Below are 22,623 nucleotides of genomic sequence, written 5' to 3' on the forward strand. Positions count from 1 at the left end.
TAGTTAAAACTGAATCAAAGTTCCTTTCCAAACCGCATATTTTTGTGTAAAAATGGACCTGTGCATGGGCTAATGTCAGGCTGGTATCTTTTCCAGACATCCTGTGTTATCTGTAGTGTTACTTAAAAGTTTTTTCTTGAAAGAAAAAAAATCTCTTCTGGTAAAAAAAGGACAAAATTGGAAAATTACATAATGTTATTGACTTGCTATACAAAAGAAACTATTGTACTTCTCTGTGCCCCCTTTTATCTACTGCAGTAATTCTAATTACAAGATGATTCTTACTTTTCTTTTTATTTCAAGTGCTATTATTTCTTTCTTTGCTTTCTTTGAATAGAAGCGTCTCAGCAGCTTTGATGTTTTTCCTTATGACTGTTTGGGTTTCTTTTATCGACAGTTTGTGAAATACTTTCCATATTTTTTTCTCCATGGGATATCTCAGAGTGTTTAATAGCCCTTAGGAATTGTGGCAGTCAGCATCACAATGATGTAACTAAACTATTGAGCAGGAAATACTGTAGGCCCCATAAAATTCTCTGTTTTGAACCCAGTGTTATGTAGAGCATCCCACTGATTCTGTTAAATTAAAAATGGCCTCAAATTCATGAACTGGCTTCTCAATTACCTCCCTACCTGAAAGTTAATTTTGTAAGATCCTCAGGACTGTTGTTTTTTGGAGTACTTGTAAAGCTTTTGGTCTCATGGGCTTAAAACTCTTAAATGTAGTTTGTTTAATGAAGCTCAATAATTCCTTGCTATTAAATGTCTTTTACTAAGAATTCTGATTCAATCTGACGAAGCATTGAAAAATGGGAAAAGATGGAAATGCAACTGCATGGTGTGTAACAGATATCCTTGCAAGTTAATTGAGATAAATGTTGTTGTTTGATCATGTCAAAAGCAACAAAAAAAAAAAAAAATAAAAAAAATAAAAGTGAGCAAAGCAGCAACCCCAGAGAAAGGGAAGTTGTGAGGCAGTGAAGAACTGTGATAAATCCATGGGATGAGATGTGTTCCTTTGAGAAAGATTGCATGTGGAGGGTCAGGTGGAATCAACTCTGCAGTGCAGGTCAGCAACTGCTGCTAACAGTTGCATCTCAACAATCTTGCCTGTAGTGCTGCTATTTAACTCTTCTTTTTTTACTTAATCATATATACATTTATATTAAGCACAGTACAAATTCTGAATTGCCTCTTATTTCATCAGAGATGACCAGGGGATGCCCTTTCCTTTTCTAAATTGCTAAAAGCAGCTTTGCTTTACATGTGAGAAAAAATATCCCAAACATTTTTGGGGGAAAAAAAAACCCAAAAAAAAACATGAAAATAAATCTTGACAAGGCAGCTCTGATCTGGATGTAAGAGACTCAGAACTGACTCTCTTGCTGTGCACGATTCAGTGGAGATGTTTGGGCTTGTGTTGGACAGTAGCACTCATAAGCCTTGCAGAGGTACTTAACATGCAATAACTGCAGAATTATAACCTAATTGTTTGACATATTGGTTATGAGTAAGATTTCAGTTAATTTAACTACACAGGAGACTTAAAATGCCAGCATTATTCTGCTATTAGGGTCATTGGGAACAAAGATAATGAGATGCTTTTTATTTACCAAAACCTTTAACTCAAGCTAAGTGGTAGATTCCCTTCCAAATACTCAGAAAATTTATTTCTAACTAAAGACAAAATGCTTTTAGATCTTTTTTCTACAAAATATGCCACAGATGTTTTAATGAAACACAGCACTAAACTAGAAAGCCTGCTATACATAAGTGGAAAGCAGCTTGGCAGGGCCATGCAGCTGTTGGTTTCCTTTTTTCCCTTTCTACTTTAATCTCAGTAGTTGTGAGAAGTGTATTTGTTTTATCATTGCAATGACAGCTGATGTTCAGTTTGTGTAATTCAGTTTTTACACTGTGCAGAGATTCTCTTATGCAAAAGGTATCCTCATTTAGCCAATTTAAAGATTAATTTATGCTGCGGGAACGAGGCATTACATCTTTCTGCATAAATAGATTGTCTTGAATGTAGGTGTTTTTCAAGCCTAGACATAACTTCTAATGCAATAGTGCTTATATTTGATAGTTACATCAAAAGTCTGTCACTGCTGTACAACAGTTTCACCAGAAGCAAAACTTAAAGCAGGCCTGCAAAATTTATCCTAGATTCTTGCAAAAACAAGCCCATTTGCAGACAAGGGCTTCCTTTTTATTTAGCTATCATTTATGTCACAAATTACTTCATTCCTTGTTATTCCACCTGTTAGCAGTACAAATTGACATGACTTAGCTGATGTAGGTCTGCAATGACAGATGGATTCACATGAGCAATAAGTATTTTTTTGTCAAGTGATAGCCTTGCATATATTAAATAGAATTCTTAAACCACTTAGCATTTACACTCCTCATCACACTGAGGCTGGCACGAGCTGTGGAAGCTTCCTTCATCACACACACGTTGTGAAAACCCAAATTATAAACTGGCAGAGCTCTCTTCACATTCTCTTCCAAACTACACACCCTGTTCTTTGCTCCACTTTGGGGAAGCTCTCAGCTCGCTCCTCTTGCAGCTCCTGTTTGAAGTGTTGTGTGAAGGGTTTGTTGTGTAAATGCCCACAGAAGTTACAGGCAGGAGGCTTCACGGTGCTCTGCTGTCTTTGAAGAGCCAGAGATTGCTCAGCTTGCTGAGCTGGGAAGGAAAAAAGGGAAAACAAATACCTCTCCTACTGTTCCTTTCAAGCTAAACTCCTTCACTGAGTTTTGTGTCAGCAAGAACAAGAGATGGGTGCCAGGCTATGAGCTACCCTGGAAAGGTTCTGTTGGCCAAACCTCTTCAGACTGTTCAGCTTTCAAACTGCATTAGCAGGAGAGAACCATCCAAATTATTCTTGCCATAAACTCCTCTCTGTGAATATCATCATGCTGTGGTCAGCAGCTGGATCATTGCCCCCTGTTCCCCTCGCAGATCCCCTCTGGAGCTTCTGTGGAAGTATCCTGATGTGACTTTTTTAATGAACCATTAGTTATTTCCTGCCACTTCATTTGTGAGTGTTAACTATCCAGCTCCTTGACATTGTAGGAGAAATAGAAGCAAAGAAATTTGGCTTGATGAAACAACCCACCTTTGTGAACCTCAAAAAATATATTGCATGCAAGAAATTGAGAATGCACTTACTTACTTTCCAGAAACTGGAAGTGATATAGGATGGTTTGCTCACTGCTTTCCTGGACTCCTCTTCAACAAAAAAGCACATTCTGCAGAGGATATCCCCTCTTCAGTGTTTTACTGCTTAGTTATTTATGGCTCTTTGTCTAACACACATTGCAATGTTCACATTTACTCCACAGAGCTCCTCAAAAAATTCATGCATAATTTTAGAGTACTAAACTAGATGATTAACAGTTTTCTTTTGCCCAAAATTAATGTTTTATTACAATATCCAAGTGCACCTGAGTAAGCCCATTATTCTTGATATTATATAAACTGACATTTGAAAGCAAATTGTATTGACAGACCCTTATTGAACAAAATTACTCAACAAGAACCATCAAGGAGCAATTGTACATATTGAATTCAACTATGATTATAGTACTCCAATAAGGAGAAAAGTAACTTCCCCCCACCCCACCCCAGTTAATGCATTGTTCTTTATTCTGAATTCCAGCACCTACACTTCTATATTTGTTGTTAAATGAAAACTGCTAATGCTTTCCCAGTGACTAACAAATTGATTCTTCTATTGCATATGCATTTCCTGGGATACCTGAGCCAAGTGGCTCTTCCAGTTTATTCTTTCCAGCTTCAGTGCTGTTCCACTGGAATGTTTACCTTGTAAACCCTATAACTAACACATAATGGCATGTGTTTTCTGGGAACAGAAGTTCAAATGTAGATGGACTTTTCCATTAGGCAGGCAGGGAATACTTCAGAAGCAAAATAAGGATGAGCAGCAAGTAGCATTAATACTGAAAGAAACATATTTTGTGCTGGTTGCTTAGGGCTAAGATGGAGCTGTAAAACTGAGATTAAGCTCTGAGTGTAGGATGTGATAAAAGGAGGTTTTCCTTCTTTATCCTTGCTAAATATCTTATTTCTTGCTCAGGTGGTCATGGTAAACAATTCCAAACAGTTAAATCCTAAAAGTTCAGAAAGAACTATTTGCATATGTGGTCTTTTTTACATAATATACACTACTATTGCATATTTTTAAAATCTCACTACAGAAAATGTGGAAATTTATTGTTGCAAGCATGTTAGTTGAAACGAGTTGCTGTTCCTTACTGACAGAAGCAGAAAGATATGAAGAGAGAAGGAGGAGACTGACAGATATACACAGAAGTATATTTGTAAATGAGATGCACACAGATTTTCTTTGTTTCAAGATTAAGGGAAAACTGAACTCCCTTTTTTGCCAGTGGTGAAACACTGGATGTAAAAGCATAATCAGAACTGGTTTGTTTTTGTGAGATGGGAGGCAGGAGAAACAACTAACTTGAATAATATTTAAATAGTTTTGGTCTGGTTTAGGTAGGAAGCCAGTGTGCCTTTGCCAAATTCAACTTGCTGAAGTAGCATTCCCAGGCCCAAATAACGAGTATGGCAAATAATCTGCCTAAATCTGAATTTTACACAGTGGTATTTTGTCTTGTGCAGTTGGTGAAGACTAGACAATCCTGTTCAGACTCATATCACCTGTCTGTGACACACAGCTAGAATCAGAGCTGGAGGGAGAAGCTTGACAGTGTGTGCCTTCATGTTCTGAAGGTAAAATCCCTCAAAGAGAAATGAAGAAAAACCCCAGGAGACCACAAAAATATCACAGGGTCCAGGGCATCATGTATTTGTTGGAGCTCTGACTCGTTTTGTTTCCTTAATTCTGGATTTAGCAGCCCACATGTTACAACCAAAGGTTCCTTTGTGGGTTTCAGAACCTTCAGGAGTGTTGATGTGTGACCTCCACTACTTCTGCACATGAGAAATGATGCCTTGCTCATAAAGGAAGAGTGGTGGATCATGAGTTTTTTATAGTTCAGTGGTATCTCAGATGTTTAATCTTTATGTAGACTAAAGGGAAATGTGGTAAAATGGCTCAAATGGTAAATGAGAAAATACACAAAGGATATCCTAAAGTCATTATGCCTAATTTCTCAATTAGGCATAATATCGAGTAAACAACAAATGACATTTTAGAATAGGATTGAAATAATACCTTAACCATATCATCATGCTTATGAAAGCATAAAACCCTGTTTCATTGTAACCTTGTGTATGCTTTTTTAAAAATTTACTCCCTTTCAAATTTACATCATAGCTTCTAAATATAATACCCCTATGATGATAGGTAAATCCACAACAGAGATTCAGTAGGATTTGCTTCTTGTATTCCCTAAGAACTTGTTATGAATCGTGGCAGGCTGAATATGAAGTGCAGAAGCCCCCAGTGCAGAGATTTCACATTGTTTAAATTCCTTTATGTGCTCTGGGGTCAGCAAGTTATCATTGATGCACTCAGATTCTGTGGTCTAATTCTGAGCCAAAGAACATCCCTTGCTCCTTCCACAGGAGGATGTGGGTTGGTATGAACCCTGAGGAGCTTCAGGGTGAGATGTCATTAGATTAAGTGAAATATGCTGAATTTCAGTTATAAAATAACTGAGGTGAATTGTTTTGGTTAATCCAGCTGGGTAAAAGTCTCTCTCTTAAACTGAATCTGAACAGAATGCATTATCTGTTATGATTTTTTTTCTCCTATTCTTTGCTTCAGTGCTAAAGCAAAAATGCCATTTTTTGTATTTCTGTAATATAATTTTAGTCATTCATTTCTCTCTCACCTACCCAACCCCCAAGTAGTGACAAAAAAACCCTATTTCTTCTGCTTTTACCCTCCTGCATTCCACTTGCTTCTCTCATGGAAAGATAAGGATCAGAAAATAAATAATGGAAACAACATAGCTGCTTTCTCTTCACAGTTCCACTTTCCTTTCCTCAAAATCTTCCAGACTATCTTCTGTAGGCACACTGGGGGATTGATGGATTAGGGCTTGCAGGAGCAGCAGGACTCCTCAAATTTCTGTTGTCCAAAGCATATTCTCCCTTTGTCACATGAGGATCAAGGGGAGCCACTTGCAGTGCTTGCCTGCAACATGAGGTTGCAGGTTGTAGGTTTTTATAAATATTTAATATTTAACATAAATATTTTATAAATATACATGCAGGCTTTTCCTGGCTTCTAAAACACCAACAGGCATAAATTCTTGCCAGTGGGTCACAGGGTAGTAAGTGGGAAAGCATTTAATGTATAATTACAGGAAAACAGCTCAGAGAAGAGGTTTATGTTACGAAATATTTTCAGATTGTGTGGATACAATAAATCTTCAGGTAGCAGTGGTAGCTGTGTGGCCATACCTTCCTAACATTTAAACAGTATCTTATGGTCAGTCATGTGTTTTGAAGTGTTATTAATTGATTTTGCAGAATTATCTGCAAAACTGACTAACTTAACTAATGATATTTGGTATATGGACAGGAGAAAATCCAAAGTGCTCTAGCAGCAAGATAAATAGGTTATATCTATGGGAATTCCTGTGGCAGCACCGTGTAAATACATTATCCCATCCAGTTTGCAAACTCTGGCTTCTAAACTCTCAAAAATCAGTTTGGAACTGCAACTTTCTATTTTTTGATGCTTCTTGGACACAGGTCTTAGTCAGGGGCCTTCTGTCATGTGAGTCAAGAATTCAAGTGTAGTGGCTTCCAGTAAAATCCAAATTGGCTTCATGTGAATTGATGTGGGCTAACAACGCAAAACCAAAATGTGAAGTGGCAGGATTATTTTTATTTGTGGGGTTTTTTTTCATAATCTTTTGTTTCCTTTCTTTTTTCCTCTACCTGTTTTGTATAATGGAAAAATATTTTTTTTAATCACTGAAATTAATCCTTTGCGGTGCACACAAATGCATTTTTAGTGACAACAGGAGAGAAGCAGCTGCATGCTGTGGCCAGTGGCTCTCTGATTTGATGGGGTGTGCAGGGACTGGAGCAGCTGTGAGCTCCAGGAGTGCCTCCCAAGGTCCCTGGGCTTCCCTGGGAGCCTGGAAGGCACAGCCCTCGCCCAGGGTGTGCCCCTGTGTTTGGGGCTGGCTTATCTCTGCTTCAGCAGGAGGTAAATCCTTGGCAACCAACAGCAGAACATGGCTTTGGGATGAAGAGGTGCCTGATAGGGAGGTGATTTCCTGAGCCACGTGGATTCTGAGCTGCAGAATCTGGTGGAGCAATTTCTGAGCTGCAGAAAGTGGTGGAGCAATTTTTTTCTAATATGAACCAGGGAACAGGTGCCAACCTGTGCTGTTTTAAGTGAAAGAATGAGGATCGTGTGTTTATGTTAACAAATCTGTCCCCATAATTGGTATTAGAGGTTTCATTGTAAGGCTGTAGAAAAAGAACATGTGCTAAGTATTCCTTTTGGAGGATTAATCTTACATAAAACATTCATTAAAGGAGGCTTTGCTGTATTATTTAAAATGACAACAGGAGACAACAAGCTGAATATTTTGTCATTGATATGACACTTCAGATTCTCCTCCTTATTCATCACTCTGGCACTCAATTAAGTTGCATGCTATCAAAATCTCGTGTTGTGGAAAAAAAACAAACCCTAAAAATATATACAATGTGAATTTCAGATTTAATCAGTATTTTACATTATTTGGCAATGTATGGCTCATTTTTTTTTCAAACTTTGCATTCCTTCTTATTAAAAAAATGACAAACAGATTGATCAATGGCAAATAGAAGATTGCAGCATATTCTGGGGTGGCATGACATCAATACAGATTGTTTGTCACTTTCACTGGTTTTGTTTGAGTGGCACTGCAGTACAGCTGAGTGGGAGAGCTGCAAAGAATTTCCTTAGGGAGAGTTGTCCAAAGCAGTCAGCCTCTTGTCACAAGGTGGGAGTTGCCTCAAAACAGTGAACAGCCCCTGCCCCTTCTCTAGATTCATCTCATTTGTGATAAATTGAATTGCTGTCCTTTCCCTGCATCATGCCAAGCCCCAGTGCTGCTCTTGTGTGTTCAGTGTGGCTTTCTGAGATGCTGGAACTCTGAAATGGATCCTCCAGAGCCACAGTTACTCCATGTGCAAGGAGGGAAATCTGCTTCAGACAATATCCCACATGTGCCTGGGGGGGAATATTTATGCTTTCCCAAAAAATCTGAGAACAGAGAATGTGGGGATGGTATCAGTGTGTGTCTCATGCATAAATACAATTATTTCATGTTGTTACTTTAACTATGTAGTAAAATGATACACCTGTCCTAATGTGCTGCACATTATAAATGTGATATATGTAATGTGTAAAATCTGTATTTAGGGTTCAAACCCATTGCCTCAGGACACTCTATAATTCCTCTGCTTTAAAAGGTCTGTTTTCTCCCAGTACTCCCCACTCCAGCAGTGCTAAGCATCTAAAACTGCTGTGAGTCTGATTTGTTTGACTGATTTGATCATTGAACCAGCTTCAAACATTTTTATTTCATCCTCCCCCAGTTCAAAGGAGAGGCTGTGTGCTCTCCTCCAGCAACACCCACACTTTTTAGCTCCTTGGTTCCAAACCCTCAGCTGACACTTTTTTCAGTGTCCTTTTCCCATTCCTTCTCTTGTGTGGCTCTTGACTGTAAAATTAACTCAGTTCTTCAGATCCCTCTCCTGTACCTGTTCCTGTATCTGTGTGGAAACACTTCCTTAAAGTGGGCAATTCTTTGGGCTGGAGATGGGTGTGTTCCTATCCCAGGAGGTTCAGCCACTTGTGGAGGTTGTTGTCACTCCCAGGAGTGCCTTGGCTGCGTCTGTGTCCCACTGCTCTTTGTCCTTAAAGCTGTTTATTCTCCATCTTTTGTGCTGCAAGCAATCCTGGGAAAATAATTCAATAACTTCCAGCATTGCATTAGCCTAGCCCTTGATAAAATAATCAAAGATTGCTTCTCTGTCTCAGAGATTTCTCTACCCCATTCCCATTTATTCATTTCTTGTCTTGTTTTGAGGATGAAGAATTCTTAGTGTCATGACAACAGCGTGAATTTTCATAATCTAAGTTATAGGCTTTTTAAAAAATTATTTAGATGCAAACACTACACTAGTTTAAAAATCTCCCAGTGCTATTTTTAAAGTCAGTTTTGTAGTCCTCTTTAAAGCAATATTTTGTGTTTGTACAGGGGTCCAGCACATACAAGTTTTTCTGGACTCAAGTTGCACTACTTTGTAAAGGAAAACATACTGGCAATAGAGCCAGTGTTGCCACTTTGGTGATAAAAGTTCCCACTGGATTCTACTGTGTAACAGAGTTTTTTGCTGTGTCTTCAAGCTATCCTAACAACAGCTGAGACATTTTTAACCCACAGGTGCTCCAAAGACAAATACTGGTCTGACTAAAAATGTCATTGTCACAATCTGGCTTAGAATTCATAAATAGCTCCAGGGATACATTAAACTTGCCGACAAAATCAGGTGGCTTTTATCAAGTCCTGTCACACTAAAGAGTGGATTATTTGAGAATTTAGGTTTGTGTCCAGATTAAAGATTTTTGCTTGAGATAATCAAGTGATGGAGCCAGGTTTATTTTCATGGTGTCTTGACATGTGGTGATTTGACACAATCCCACCTCAATTTCATTTGAAATTTAGGTAGCTTGGCAAGTGATACAGACTGAGTCAGTGGGAAGCTATCAGCCTAAGTGACTAAATTTATTGATGGTATGCTGATTTTCTGATATACAGCAACCTGTTAGAAGGAAAATGCTGCTTTTTTGGTGTATTTAGTGCCATTTCTGTGCTGTCACTTGGAAGAGCTGGTTTTGTGTTAAGGCATGTCATTTCAAGTCATTCAAGTTGAGTAGTTTAAAACCTCATTATCCAGTGAAAAAAATACCAAAATACATTCTTTGAATCCATAGATGAATGCATATAAATGTATTTCATAATTACTTTAACCTAGGAGCACAGGATCTGAGCAAAAGGAAGTACAGGTGGGGTGTTTTATGGAAGGAAGAATATTTTGTGAGAGAATGTAGAAGAATTAATAGTTCTGTTTCACAAGTATGAAAATAATTTGTGGTGAAGCATGTGACTCTAAGGAGCATAAAAGCTGCAATGAGGGCCTGTGAACCTCTAGAGAAAATTACAGCTTCTGGAAAGTGTAGAGTGCCAAAAGATTACCCACAGGAAAGAAGGGGTGCTGTTCTAAAGCTCCTTTTGTCCTTCCCTTCAAGTGCAAATTTTCTGTACAGGTGTTGTAGTTGTTGATTTACTCAGAAAGAGAAATTTCTGACTGAATATGCCATCTGAAAGCCAGCTTTAGACCCCTACTTATTGAAAAATGCTATTGTCTGCATCAATTCTGAAATGACTACTTGCTCAAGAGGGTTTCGCGCAGTGGAAGATTCTCTAGCATCAGGCTGCAGTTTGTTTACTTCTCTAGGTTTTAGGATTTTCCTTTCATGTGGAGGTGTCAGCCCTGTGACAGTAAGGAAATTATAAAGGGAAGGGAATCTGGGGCATTCATGTGCTTGAAACTAAAGAGAGTGGGCTGTACAACCAGTCATCATTAGCAAACTGAACTAAAGGAAACATGAATTTTTAAAACACTCTGATCTCTAAGAGCTTAAAAGTGATGTGTCTTTTAAGTTTATATTGCAAAACCAGGGTATAACCAATGGGTGCAGATGAATATAACTGATTTGCTGGCAGATGCATATCAGCAGCTGAGACTAAACATTCAGTTGAAAAGAAAGAAGTTGGTTATTCTTCACACTTCCAAGGGCCATCCCAAAAGACTTATCAAGGCACCTGGGAATTTTCACACACACAGAAAAAAAAAATAGTATTGTGACAACACTATGAAATGTTTTATTCATGGAAGATGTGAACATGAGAGTCAATACAAAAATAATCACAATTTTTATTAGAGGAAATGAGGGAATATTGATAGGAACTACAAAAAGACCAGACTAAGCTCTGTGAATGGGCATCACCAGGAAGCCAAAACTCTGGGTCGCCATGCTGGAGAGCAAACACAGAAATGGACCATTCATTTTTAAATTGAAGGGAAACTGTAACTGCTCAGGAGAAATACCTGGCTGTGGCCTGTTGTACATTGTAGACAGTTTAATAAACACTTCCACTATTAACCAAACTGAACAGAAATAGATAATTGTGGTGGAACAATCAAAACGCCCTTCTGCGCTTTATCAGCCCGAGTGCTTTCTGTGTTTCTCATCCCTTCATCCAAAAAAATCACAAACATAAATGGAGCAGAAGAAGAAAAAAAAAGTGATGAAAAAGTCTTCTTTTGCATTTGAAAAATATTGGCCCAGCTAGCGTGGAATTGAGGAAGGGAAATGTTGGACTGACCATGTCACCTCTTGGCATAGCTCTGGTTTCCCACAAACCCCAAAAGAGATGGGCATTCCCAGGAAAAGAAAAGTCTGCCATTTTAAGCCCTTTCACCTATTTCCTAATAGTATTAACATTATTCTTCATTTTTTAATATTATTTAATTAATATTATTATTCATTTTTTGTGTAAAATGGCTGCTTTGGGATATTGGTAATTCTAAGAATTGCTGTGCAGCCTGGTTGGCAGCCAGATTGCCCCTTTCAAGCACTTACAGAGGTTTTTTGTTTTTATAAGGATACCAGCAGTGTTAAAGTTACCCCAGCTGGTGTTAAAGTTAAGTACACATTTCAAAAGTTTATCTTCAGACTGGGATATCCTTTCAAGACATAAGTGTAATGTCTTGCTCTGCTTCAATTTGGATATGATGCCCACCCTGGGACTGTGCTGGTTGAGCAAAACCTTGATTTGAGTAACACTGTGTATATTTTAGGTATTTTCAAACATAGGAATTCAGAGGTTTTTTTTTGGATTATACACAACCAATGCACACAGCAGATCTAGGAGAACTTCTTTTGAGACACCCCATTCTATCACTCTCCTGTGTTCCTGAGTCACTGAGATCTTTTTCTTTGAGAGGAAAATTATGACCCTCAGTTTGTAATTACTTGGACATGGCCTATGAATATTTGGCGTTTGCCTTAATTCAGATACATTCCAAAATATTACATGGCACGTTTTGCTATTTGGAGATAGCAGGCTCTTCTTTGATCATTTTTAAGGGAGAATACACCAAAGTGAATGATGTGCATTCAGCTGATCCATTAAGAACCAAAAAAAAAAAAAAAACCAAAACCAAAATAAACCAACAAACAAACAAACAAACAAAAAAAAATAAAAAAAAAGAAAGCCTATAAAATAATTCTTAATAGTAACACAGGGAATTGTGTTTGTGATATAAATGAGAATTTTGGAAATATTTTATATATTCAGCTACTGTGAATAATCTCTGCAGAACAGCTAGAACTGTAAAATCCCCATAATATGTCCCTAATCCTGATGTGTCTCTTTGCTGTTTTGCAGGCAGACCAGTAATGATTGTAGTTGAATACATGGAGAACGGATCCCTTGACTCCTTCCTGCGGGTGAGGTGCCATTTTCTGATGACATTTGAATCAGAAACCATTCTAGGTTAAGATTTTAAATCATTTATCACAAATTAATTTCTACATAATGTTATTCATGGATTTCTAGTGAAGAAGAGAAGCCTTTTCCCCAGGGTACTTTTCTGAGGTACAGTAATACATTAGAGCACGGCTGGAAAAAAAAGAAGATTTAAACTTTAGAATATAATTGATTTCTTCTACAAAAGTAGTTCCTGTATTTAGCAAAATGTATTTCAAATTGTTTTTGTGAAAGAAAAGATAAATTGAAGCATAAATGCCTGGCCTTATGGAAGTGGTTCATTTTTCTCAATCACCTTCAAAAATACTCTGTTATGATTTTTTTGGTTGGTGAAGCGTAGAATATACTCAGTAATTGATTTATAATATTTATGGCTACTTGCATTTAACAAATTGAATTAGAAAACAGTTCGTGGGTGAAATGTCCTGGCATTAATTAACCCCCAAAGGTCCTTAGTAAACATTAAAGAAGGGCTACAGAAAATGTGAGTAATACGATGGCAAAATTGTTTTTCATTCTTTTTAGAAACGTAAAAGGAAAGGATGATCTCCCCTCTGTGAGCTAAAGTTATCCTAAAACAGTCCTTTTTTTAACAGAGCCCCTGGAAATGCTCCAGAGACCCAGTGACCTAAGAACTTGTGTGAATAATTTTAATGACAAGTATCTCAGATTTGTCTTAAAAAGTAAACACCAGCCCCCAGTAGCCCACTGTCATTTCCATCCTGCAGAATAGAAAATCTGGGCTTGTGGGGAGTTAGGGGCCTGGGGGTTTGGGAACGTGTTTGAAAGGGTATCCCAAAGGAGACACATTCAACAGGGAGCTGTGGAAATACTGGCATGAAAATCTTGGTGATGGTGACTGAAGGCTCTTCTGTGGTAGCAGGAGGAGGAAACTGCTTAGAGAAAAAAAAGTGAATAAGCAGGAGAGAGAATCAGCCAGCACTTCAGAAAGATTTACATGAGGGGGAGAAAGTCATGGAGGCAGAACTTGTTGGCAAGAGGGGAAGCCACCAGAGAGGAGCAATTGGAGCAAGGGATACAGCCCTGAGAGTACAGCATAGCCACTGGCACAGATACCTCCAGACCCTGATTCTCTTCACTTTTTGGTTTGGATTATTCCATAGTAATTTTTCTCAGACATTTCTTTGTTGTCCTCCTCACCTATCTCCCAAGTAATTTTTTATTTTCCATTGTCAAGACACATGACAGACATCTGTTATGTTGTCAGAAACATACCAGCAGTTTCCTGTGACAATTTGCTGATTTCTCAAAATCAAGTTATTTTTATGGAGCATCTGATATCATCAATGTCTTGGACACTGGGTAGCTTTTAAAAATTACTCCCCTTCCCTTTCTGGCTCATCTCTCTGTCCATCTGCAGCACAGGAACTGCCCCTGATTTGAGCCTGATTTGAACTGGCCCTGCAGCTTTCCTGCTCTGTGATTTTTCAGCAGTGCCCCAAGAAGAATTGTCTGGGCCTGAAACATTGTTCTGTTCATGTTTGTGTGCATGGAGAATTTCACAGAAGAGAACAGAACCAAGTCCTGAAATAATTCCTGAGAGAGAATTACCTTTCTCTGAACTGCTCTGGTGTGATATCTATATTCCAGGTTTATTTCACATGCATTCATGTATCAGAACAGTAACTACTTAGTAGGATACTTTAATAGAAAGTGGCATCAGCAGAATTATGATGTTACTGTGGAGCAATGCTTCTCACATTGCATCAGATATATTTGGAAGGAGAACTGCTGGGGGAAAATGTGAGCTAATAATTTCTGCAGCTGTTTTTCATGTATATTATTTCACAGCTTCAATTCACACTTCAGATATGGGTTATTCTTCTAAAAGGCTTTTTAAATGTACTTTAGATAATATTCAACATCCCAAAGCACTGTAGATATATGTCAGCATTTCTGTTTATAATTAGCAGAGCAAATGGCTGCAAAGTAACCTATTTAAAAAGAAATCCAGCTGCTTCATTAATAATAGTTGTTTCCTGCAGATATAAGTCCACATTTTTAAAAGCTTTTGTGAAGATACAAAGCAGCAGAGAGGCTTTATCTTTAGCAATCCTAATGAAAGGCGTTCAGTGACTATAACAAATGTTGTGGGATTTGGAAGGGCTTATCACATAGTCTGTCTTTCTTATTATTTAAAGGAATCAATTGTTCCAGTGCAAAGTGTTTTTACACAGAGGGGAAAAAAGTCCATTTCTCACCATAAGAAATATTTCCCCACATACCACCAGCAAAAATTCCACAGCAAATCCCTCCATCTGTCTTTCTTCAAAAGCCTGCAAAAATGGGTCAGTCTTACAAATTCAAAGTGAGATGCTGTGATGAACCATGTGAGGGTATTCCAGAGGAAGAATTCCATTTGCCATCACCCTCCTCACAGCTGTGGTGGGATATTTTCTTTCATGCCAGTACAGGTTGTGCCACAAATCAGAAGCCTCTCCCCACCCTTTAATCTCTCACCCCTAAAATCTGAAAAGCCTTTACTCCTTGCTTTAGAGACAGAAATGCCCATTTTCTGCTATTTATGTGGATTTAACAGCAAGCTCAGCTGAATTATGTCTTCCCCACCCCACAAAGGATCCTGTATGCCGGCTGCTAACATTTTTGGGTAAAAAGCATTGGCATGGATTTGCAATATGAAGCTGCTTCAGAGATATTCTGAAGTGGGAAGGCATCAGCTAATTAGAACCAATTTTGTAAGATGATGGTAATTAATTTCAGTGATTGTGCATCATCAGACATCCTAAATTGCTGGATACACTTGACACTGAATTTTCCTCAGAAATACTGCATTATTTTCCCAATTATATAAAACTCATTTACAAAAGATGAAACTTAGTTTTTTGTAGTGTTGTTTGGAAGTTTTTTATCATATAAGATTGAGACATATTTGGTTAATCATCTCAGAAAAGTATACCTGAAATTTGCAATCAATGAAACAATTGTTTGACCAGAAATGAGGTTCATGTGGCTTCATTTCTGGTAACATTTGGAGAGATTTCTCTGAAAAAGGATGTGGGTTTCCAGCTAAGTATTTCCTCAGGGGCTCGAAGCCTCTTCCAGCATTACACCAAGAGCTTCCAGACAGAGGAAATCTGTGCCTGGAAAGAAAGTGGCTAACCCTGGGAATTGAGGAGACACAGGTAAAATTTCCTGTTAGCAGCTTCACACACAGATTTTGGATGGGGCTCATTGTCACTATGCTTTACCTGCCTGTGTCATGGAGATCTCAGCAATCCTTTATTCTGCAGACATATAAGGCAAATAATAAAGGCAAGAAGGGTTGAAAGGGCAGCTCTCTGCATTGATGGAAGGATGTTATTGATGAGACAGGGCAGCTGCAGTCAGATGTGTGTGCTCAGGCTTGTGGATACAGGCTGCAGAAGAGACAACAAGAAAGACAACCAGGAGAGATGCGTAATAACCACAAACTAGAGGAAAAAAGAGCTGAAAACCCACAAAACCTTTTCAGCAAGCAGTTTGGCAGTATGCCCTGCAGTGGGTTGGAGATGGCTGTTGGACCCAAGCCTATGAGATGATTGCAATAATTCCTACAAAAGTCCTTTCCTCGAGGTTGGTTTTTTCCTCCCCGACACAACGTCCCCCACTCAGCCCACTCTCTAAGCATGTGCCTCACAGATTCACGGGGATATTCAGATTAAAATCTCGTCTGCTCCATTTTGTCTTCACAGCTTCATTTATGGGGTCTTGGCTAAACAATTGGATTTAGGATCACATGGAGAGGAACAGGGTGGTTAGGAAGTGAGGTGGCTTCTTGGGAACAATGATTCCTGGAGAGCTCTGAGCTGGCTGTGGCCTGTGCTCACCTCCTCGTGCACCAGGCACTGTGGCCATGGATTCAAACACAGAAAAGGAACGTGTCTGGAAGCTCCCTTTTGGAGGAGGTTCATGGTTGGCTACCCAAAATCACATTAAATGAACCAAAGAATATCACCAGAATATTGAACTTCTTTCAGTATTTTTCTGCAGCTGCAGACTACCAGAGTAGTTTCCTGCTCAGTGTCCAAGGTGTGCTGAATAGACAGAGATATTTAGGTTTGAAAGATGCTCCAGTCTTCCCCAGTTTTGTGAATCTCAGAGTTGTAAAAGGAAGTGATGCATTTACCTGGGGTAATCACAGCACCACCTTGCTTTCTTCATTTTTGCTATTTGCCATTGTAATTCTCTTCCTTCTCAAAACTGGTGCTGATGGATTTCCATTCACTTCAGAAAATTAAAATACTTGTGGAAAAAATATTTATATACAGGCAAGGATAGTAAGTAAAAATGCTGCCACACTTTGTTTTTTTTTCTTTCTAAGAGTCTATAAGAAATAAGCTTAATTGCCTTAGAGCACCAGCTGCAGCAGACTGTACAGCAAGTGAAACCCTGGAATTCAGCTTTAATCCCTCAAGGCTGGCCGAGCAGAGGCTAAGATAAGTGTTACTAGACAGAGAAAATATTGTGATATATTGCTGTTTCTTGCAGTAATCGTTATGAAGTTATTCTCAGAGCAGCTTTGCCATCACACTCACCCTTTTTTCAGCTACAGTTTAGATGCTGTGGCAGACACATTTAGCAAGTTTGGGGGGAAAGTGGGAGAAGACAAAAATGAGCACTTGCAGCAAATTCTGTGAAACAGTGTTGTAAAGTGTGTGTTGTATATCCATCTAACATGGCCTCACCAGACAGAGCAGGCTGTGGGGGGAAAAAAGCCAGATGGCCTTTCCTAAGTTTAATGCTTCCTGTTATTATTTATCTGCATTCAGAGAGGCAAAAACATTGGAGCTCATAACTAATATTCCTTCTTTTGCTTTCCCACACAGCATTCACATGCACTTTAATTTATTGGAGGCACGTTCCTTTCCTGGCAGGATAAAGGTGGCATTTTGCTTTCAAAAATCAGTCTGTAAAAGAGAAAACCTGCACTAGGAACCTGGAAACTGATGATACCTTTTTCTTTTTTTTTTAAATCAGATTGAGCAATTAGAAAGTGAATTTGAAAGGTGCATTACCTTAACAGTGAAATTGTAAGCAGCATGTATTTTAGTGACCTAAGATTGCACTGAGAAGGTGTCACTGATGCTACAGAGCCAGTATTTGTTCTCAAGCAAGGTTTTACCCTCCTAAAAGTATGTATAAAACAGCATTTCTGATGCTGTTGTGGGAATTTGATTTAGAAATTCTGGGCATTTTTAGTATGTAGATATTCTTACTTAGACATTAAATACTAGATATCCTTAGTACTGAGCAACAGGAAATTTTCTACAAATGGTCTTGTATTCAAAGGCAAAAAGAATTTGAAAGGTAATGTGGAGTCTCTCAGTGTGCTCTTTATGAATTTGTCAACAATGAGAAATCAGAAGATCCAAACAGAGCCAGTGGCTTTTAAATGAAGGGATTTTGAATGTCTTTTAGAATAGAGGAAAAAAGAAGCCAAGAAATTACAGGCCAGTCGGCTTAATGTCAACTGCTGTAAGATTTCTGGAACAAATTATCAAACAAAGTCTAAGCATCTTAAAGATAACAGTGAGATAAGTGTGAGCCAACATGGATTTGTCAAGAACTAATTCTGTCAAACAGATCTGGTTTCCTTTTGTAGCAGGGCTCAGGATTTATGGCTGTGGGAGAAGCAGCTGATCTCATAAACTTGGGCTTCAGTAAGGCTTTAAAACTCTCTCTAAAACATGAGATGCTTGTGAGCAGCCAGAGAAATATCATCTTCATGAAATTTCTGCTAAATCCTGTGTGGAGGGAATGGAATTTGGATGGAAGTACGAGGTAGGGCTGTTCTGCACTCTGTGTAGGATCACTCATTAGCATTTAAAATGAACTAAAGTAATTAGAAATTGAATTAATGGAATCTATTAATAATAATTAAGTCTGCATGGAGCTCTGTCAACAGTTGAATGAAGAAGAAATTATCAGCTGACCTCATTTAGTACCAAAAATATAAACTTTAGTGTGACACACATGATAGTTTGAAGAATGAGGAACGCTTCCAAGAAATATCAAGCTGCAACTTGAATTTTGGAAGATTTATCATGACAAAGTTCCACCATTTACTTTGCACAGTAAATGTGTAAAACTGTAACAACAAATGCATAGCAAAAACTGCATTTTTCACCCAGTGACCAGTAGGAAATGTCAGTGGAGAATATGATCTAAGTTAGACACAGACACACCATTTTCACTGCTGTTCTCCATCTAAAATGAGATCTAAATAATCTGCAGTAAAATTTTTAGACCTGTAGTAAATCCTGTACAGAGGATAAACGCCTAAAAGTGTTCTGAATCATTTGGCACATAAGGAAGTGGAATTTGGAATAGATGGAACTCCAGAAACAATACAGAAAAATCCACTGGCCACTCCAAAAGATTACTGGGTAGTAAAATGGTGAAAACCTTCTGAAGAAGAAAAATGCCACAGGCTTGTAGAAAAGCACTCAACTGGAGCTGAAAACTGGAGGGCAAAATGCAATGAGAGAAAGTCTGGATATCCTACTTCCTCCCCTACAGTACCTGAACCTCTTCAGCAGCCCATTATAAGTTAGTGGTCTTGAAAGGTCCATAACATGAGGAGAATATTTAACTTAAATAAGGTTCTTAAAAGCAAACTGTAGCTGAATAAAAATAATGTTTTCAGGGCATTTTTAAAGACTGTGTGAATGCAAGAGCAACTACTCAGATATTGCATCTATACCCAGCTGTTGAGAAAAGTTTATTCAGAAAAGCCATCAAAGCTTGATTAAAATTTAATGGGATGATAGGATAAATGTGGTGAGACCACTGAGGTCTGAATTGTTGCCAGTATTGATTAACACCCTTAACAGCCCAGTGGGAATCCTATCAAAAACATATTTCAAATCTAAGCTATGGGAATCAGAATAAAGCCCTGGGTAACAACCACGCTATCAGTCATGATAGTCAGATGAGTGTTTTATTTCCCTGTATGCCAAGTGAATGAAACAAGTTAGTGGAAAGTTGCCAAAGGATTGTACCTGGGGGCTTAAAAAATGCTGAAAATATGAGGTCAGCTTCTTCCTGCTATAATTTCATCAACCTAGCTGAATTTTCGAAAGGTTAAATATAGCTCATGGTCTGTATCCCAATCAGCTTACATCAAAAAATTTTTGATGTACTGAATGATAAGTTTATAGATTGTAAGGGGATACAGCTGGCATGGAAACCGATGCAGAAGTGATTACAAAGAGACTTGATTGAGAAAAGACTGTTCTGCTGACAGTAAAGATTCAGTTGGTCCAACTGCAAGGCTGGCAGTGAAAAAATATAAAACCAAGCATGAGAAAAGAGAGAGGAGAGCAGATGCAGTAGAGGATTCTGAGAAATATGCAGAGGGAGAAGGAGGACAGAATTAAATTGCAGCTGGTACGTTAGCAGGTCTGTCATTTCTTTAACACTGAAGATAAGAAGCTTTAACTTTTTGTGTCAAGGCAGAATCCCAAAAAAAATTGAAATACGATGGAGAGAATGGCAAAAGCATGAGATTGTTTTAAAATCAGGCATTACAGCTGTACTGGTAAGGCAAGTACTGAGACTTGGAAAGAGCAGACAAAAGGTTATGCTTTATGAAAAATCAGCCAAGCATGGTCTAGATTTGAAAGAGCAGAAATTAAAAAAGGAAATTGCAATCCAAGAATGCTTGCAATCCAAGAAGACAAAAGGTTAAGGGAGGTGCTGCAGATGACTCTGAGGTTTGTTAAAAAACGGAGCTGTTAAGGAGGAGGTAAAATGTAGAGGTTTGAGGGGTTGGTTTAGTTTGGTGCTTTGTTGTGGGGGTAGAGAGGGCCTTGAATTGTCATTCTGCAAAAATCAGGTGCTGGCACTTTGTTCCAAATCCTAATTCTACAGTTAGCTGAAAAAAATAATCCATACATAGTACATAGTAAGTGTGAAGAGTACTAACTGTTGGCAACCAGCTTTGTAATTTTTTAATCAAGTGAACAATAAGAATTATTAAATAAAAGGCAAACCCAGAAATCCCATGTGACCTCATTACAAAAATATTGGCTGGAATTCCTGTCCTTCTTTTACAGGAAGCAGCTTAAAGTAGTTAAAAATATAATCTTTTGTCACTCTTTGCTGAATTGCTGGATGGGATGAGTTTATTGAAAACTGGTAGTCACTGGTAGTCTGGGACTCATAGAAGTTGTGTCCTGATCCTCAGCTGAGTGTCCTCTGCAGAACCAGCTGCTCATCCCTGGCCTTGATGGTGACAAGGGAAGGTGTGGCCTCCTTGGGGAGAGCTGTCTGTACTTCAGTGTAAAGATTTTAGAGACAGAAAAGCTTTACTGCCCTAAGACACTGACACATTCAAGGGGAAGAAATGCTGTAAATCAGTTGTAAATAGCTGATTTCAAAGAAGTGTCATTAAATGTACTTTCTTAGGAGGCGGCTGTGGTGTTTGGCATGGCTCCTTAAATACAAGTGTTGCTGAGAGGTATAATAAGGCAGTGAGGTCATCTAGCTGACAAGGTGTGTTTGTATCCTCCTTTTACCATTTTCTTTCTGATTTTTGTCATAGCCTTTAAATATTCATATCCTGACTAGCTGGATACAGGCCCCAAATCATTGAATCATTATGGGAATGCTGAAATACTTTGCTGACCAGGGATGAAGCTAAGCATAGTTCAGCCTCCTGTTGCTTTGCTGAATCTGATGGATTTGCTGAACTTCCTGTAAGCTTTTCCCCTATAAAAATCATCTTGCTTAAACGCATGAGCTAAGCAACAGAAGTGTCCTGAATGCTGATCAGAACTTGTTCTTTGTCTGTAGCCCAGTGTTAAAAGTGTTGAAAGAGAAAACAGGAAGTTTACTTGTTTGCAGGAGTTGGTGTTGTTTGGCTGTTCCTGCAAACATAAAAAGCCTGGGTCACTGAACAATCCATGAGAAGCTAAATGTCTGCCAGGTGGGGTCACAGAAATACTCCTGCAAGCAGCCTGCTGTGAATGGTAGAGAGAGCAGGTCTAAACAAGGCAGAGAGCCTGCAGTCACATTTCTGTGCAGGTCCCCACTGCCACAAAATTCAGGAGCTATCTGATGCAGGACATAGAGAAGTGTTAACTTTGATGCAGCAGATGGAGAAACTGAGGCCCAGCAAGGCTGCCCAGCTGGGCAAGCACAGTTAATGACTTAACTCTTATTTACATGTTCAACTCCAATAGTTTTCAGAAGGTATTTAATGCATTCAGGGATCTGAGTTTAATCTGCCAGGAAAATTCTGGCAAGCCTACATAACCCCTGAATTCAACCCCATTTAATCTAGTGTTCAGACATTAGGTGTTAGGTGTACAAGCATGAGCTAAAGCCCCAAAATTTTTTTTTTTAGGTTATTTTGGGATTTTTTTTTTTTAACAAACAAACCCTCTCCAAAAAAATACCATAAAAGTGAGGTAACAGCAGTACCTCAATGCAGACAATCAAGGCTGAGACAATAAAAAGAGGGTTCTTTGTTTCCTGAGACTATAGGTGAAGAAATTTGTGTCCTTTCTCATTCTTATACTAAAAATAGCATTGGGGGAAGGCGTTCATAGTAACCAAGTATGAAAGCAATTAAATGCTGTCAGTATGAAGACTGTGAAATGTATGAACATGTGGAGAAGAGGGGGATAATGCACAATGAGAGATTTGATGGGATGCACTGCCAAGCAACTTAAGTCCTTGAAAAAACAAGCTTGCAAGTGGGCAGCCTTGCTGGACTGGTGACAGAAGCGTTTTAAATAAGAGCAGTGGTTGGCATCACTGGCACGAGACAAATGGGAAGTAGCTGTGCTGTTCCTCCCTTGCAGAAGCACGACGGGCACTTCACGGTGATCCAGCTGGTGGGAATGCTGCGGGGCATTGCCTCTGGCATGAAGTACCTGTCCGACATGGGCTACGTGCACCGGGACCTGGCGGCGCGCAACATCCTGGTCAACGGCAACCTCATGTGCAAGGTCTCTGATTTTGGGCTCTCACGGGTGCTGGAGGACGACCCCGAAGCTGCCTACACCACAAGTGTGAGTTTCT

At 38.8% G+C, this 22,623-nt stretch overlaps 1 protein-coding gene across 1 annotated transcript in view; it reads left to right on the forward strand.

The window, feature by feature from the left end:
- Positions 1-22,623, forward strand: part of EPHA6 (EPH receptor A6) — a 372,058-nt gene that overhangs the window by 303,686 nt on the left and 45,749 nt on the right. Inside the window, exons 13-14 of the mRNA XM_041420929.1 lie at positions 12,472-12,533; positions 22,404-22,613. Of these exons, the coding sequence (XP_041276863.1) occupies positions 12,472-12,533; positions 22,404-22,613 (272 nt within the window). The remainder of the gene's footprint in view (positions 1-12,471; positions 12,534-22,403; positions 22,614-22,623) is intronic.

This window comes from Onychostruthus taczanowskii, unplaced genomic scaffold (assembly GCF_017590055.1).
Source record: "Onychostruthus taczanowskii isolate IOZ18803 unplaced genomic scaffold, ASM1759005v1 scaffold67, whole genome shotgun sequence".
In the NCBI taxonomy this organism is placed as follows: domain Eukaryota; kingdom Metazoa; phylum Chordata; class Aves; order Passeriformes; family Passeridae; genus Onychostruthus; species Onychostruthus taczanowskii.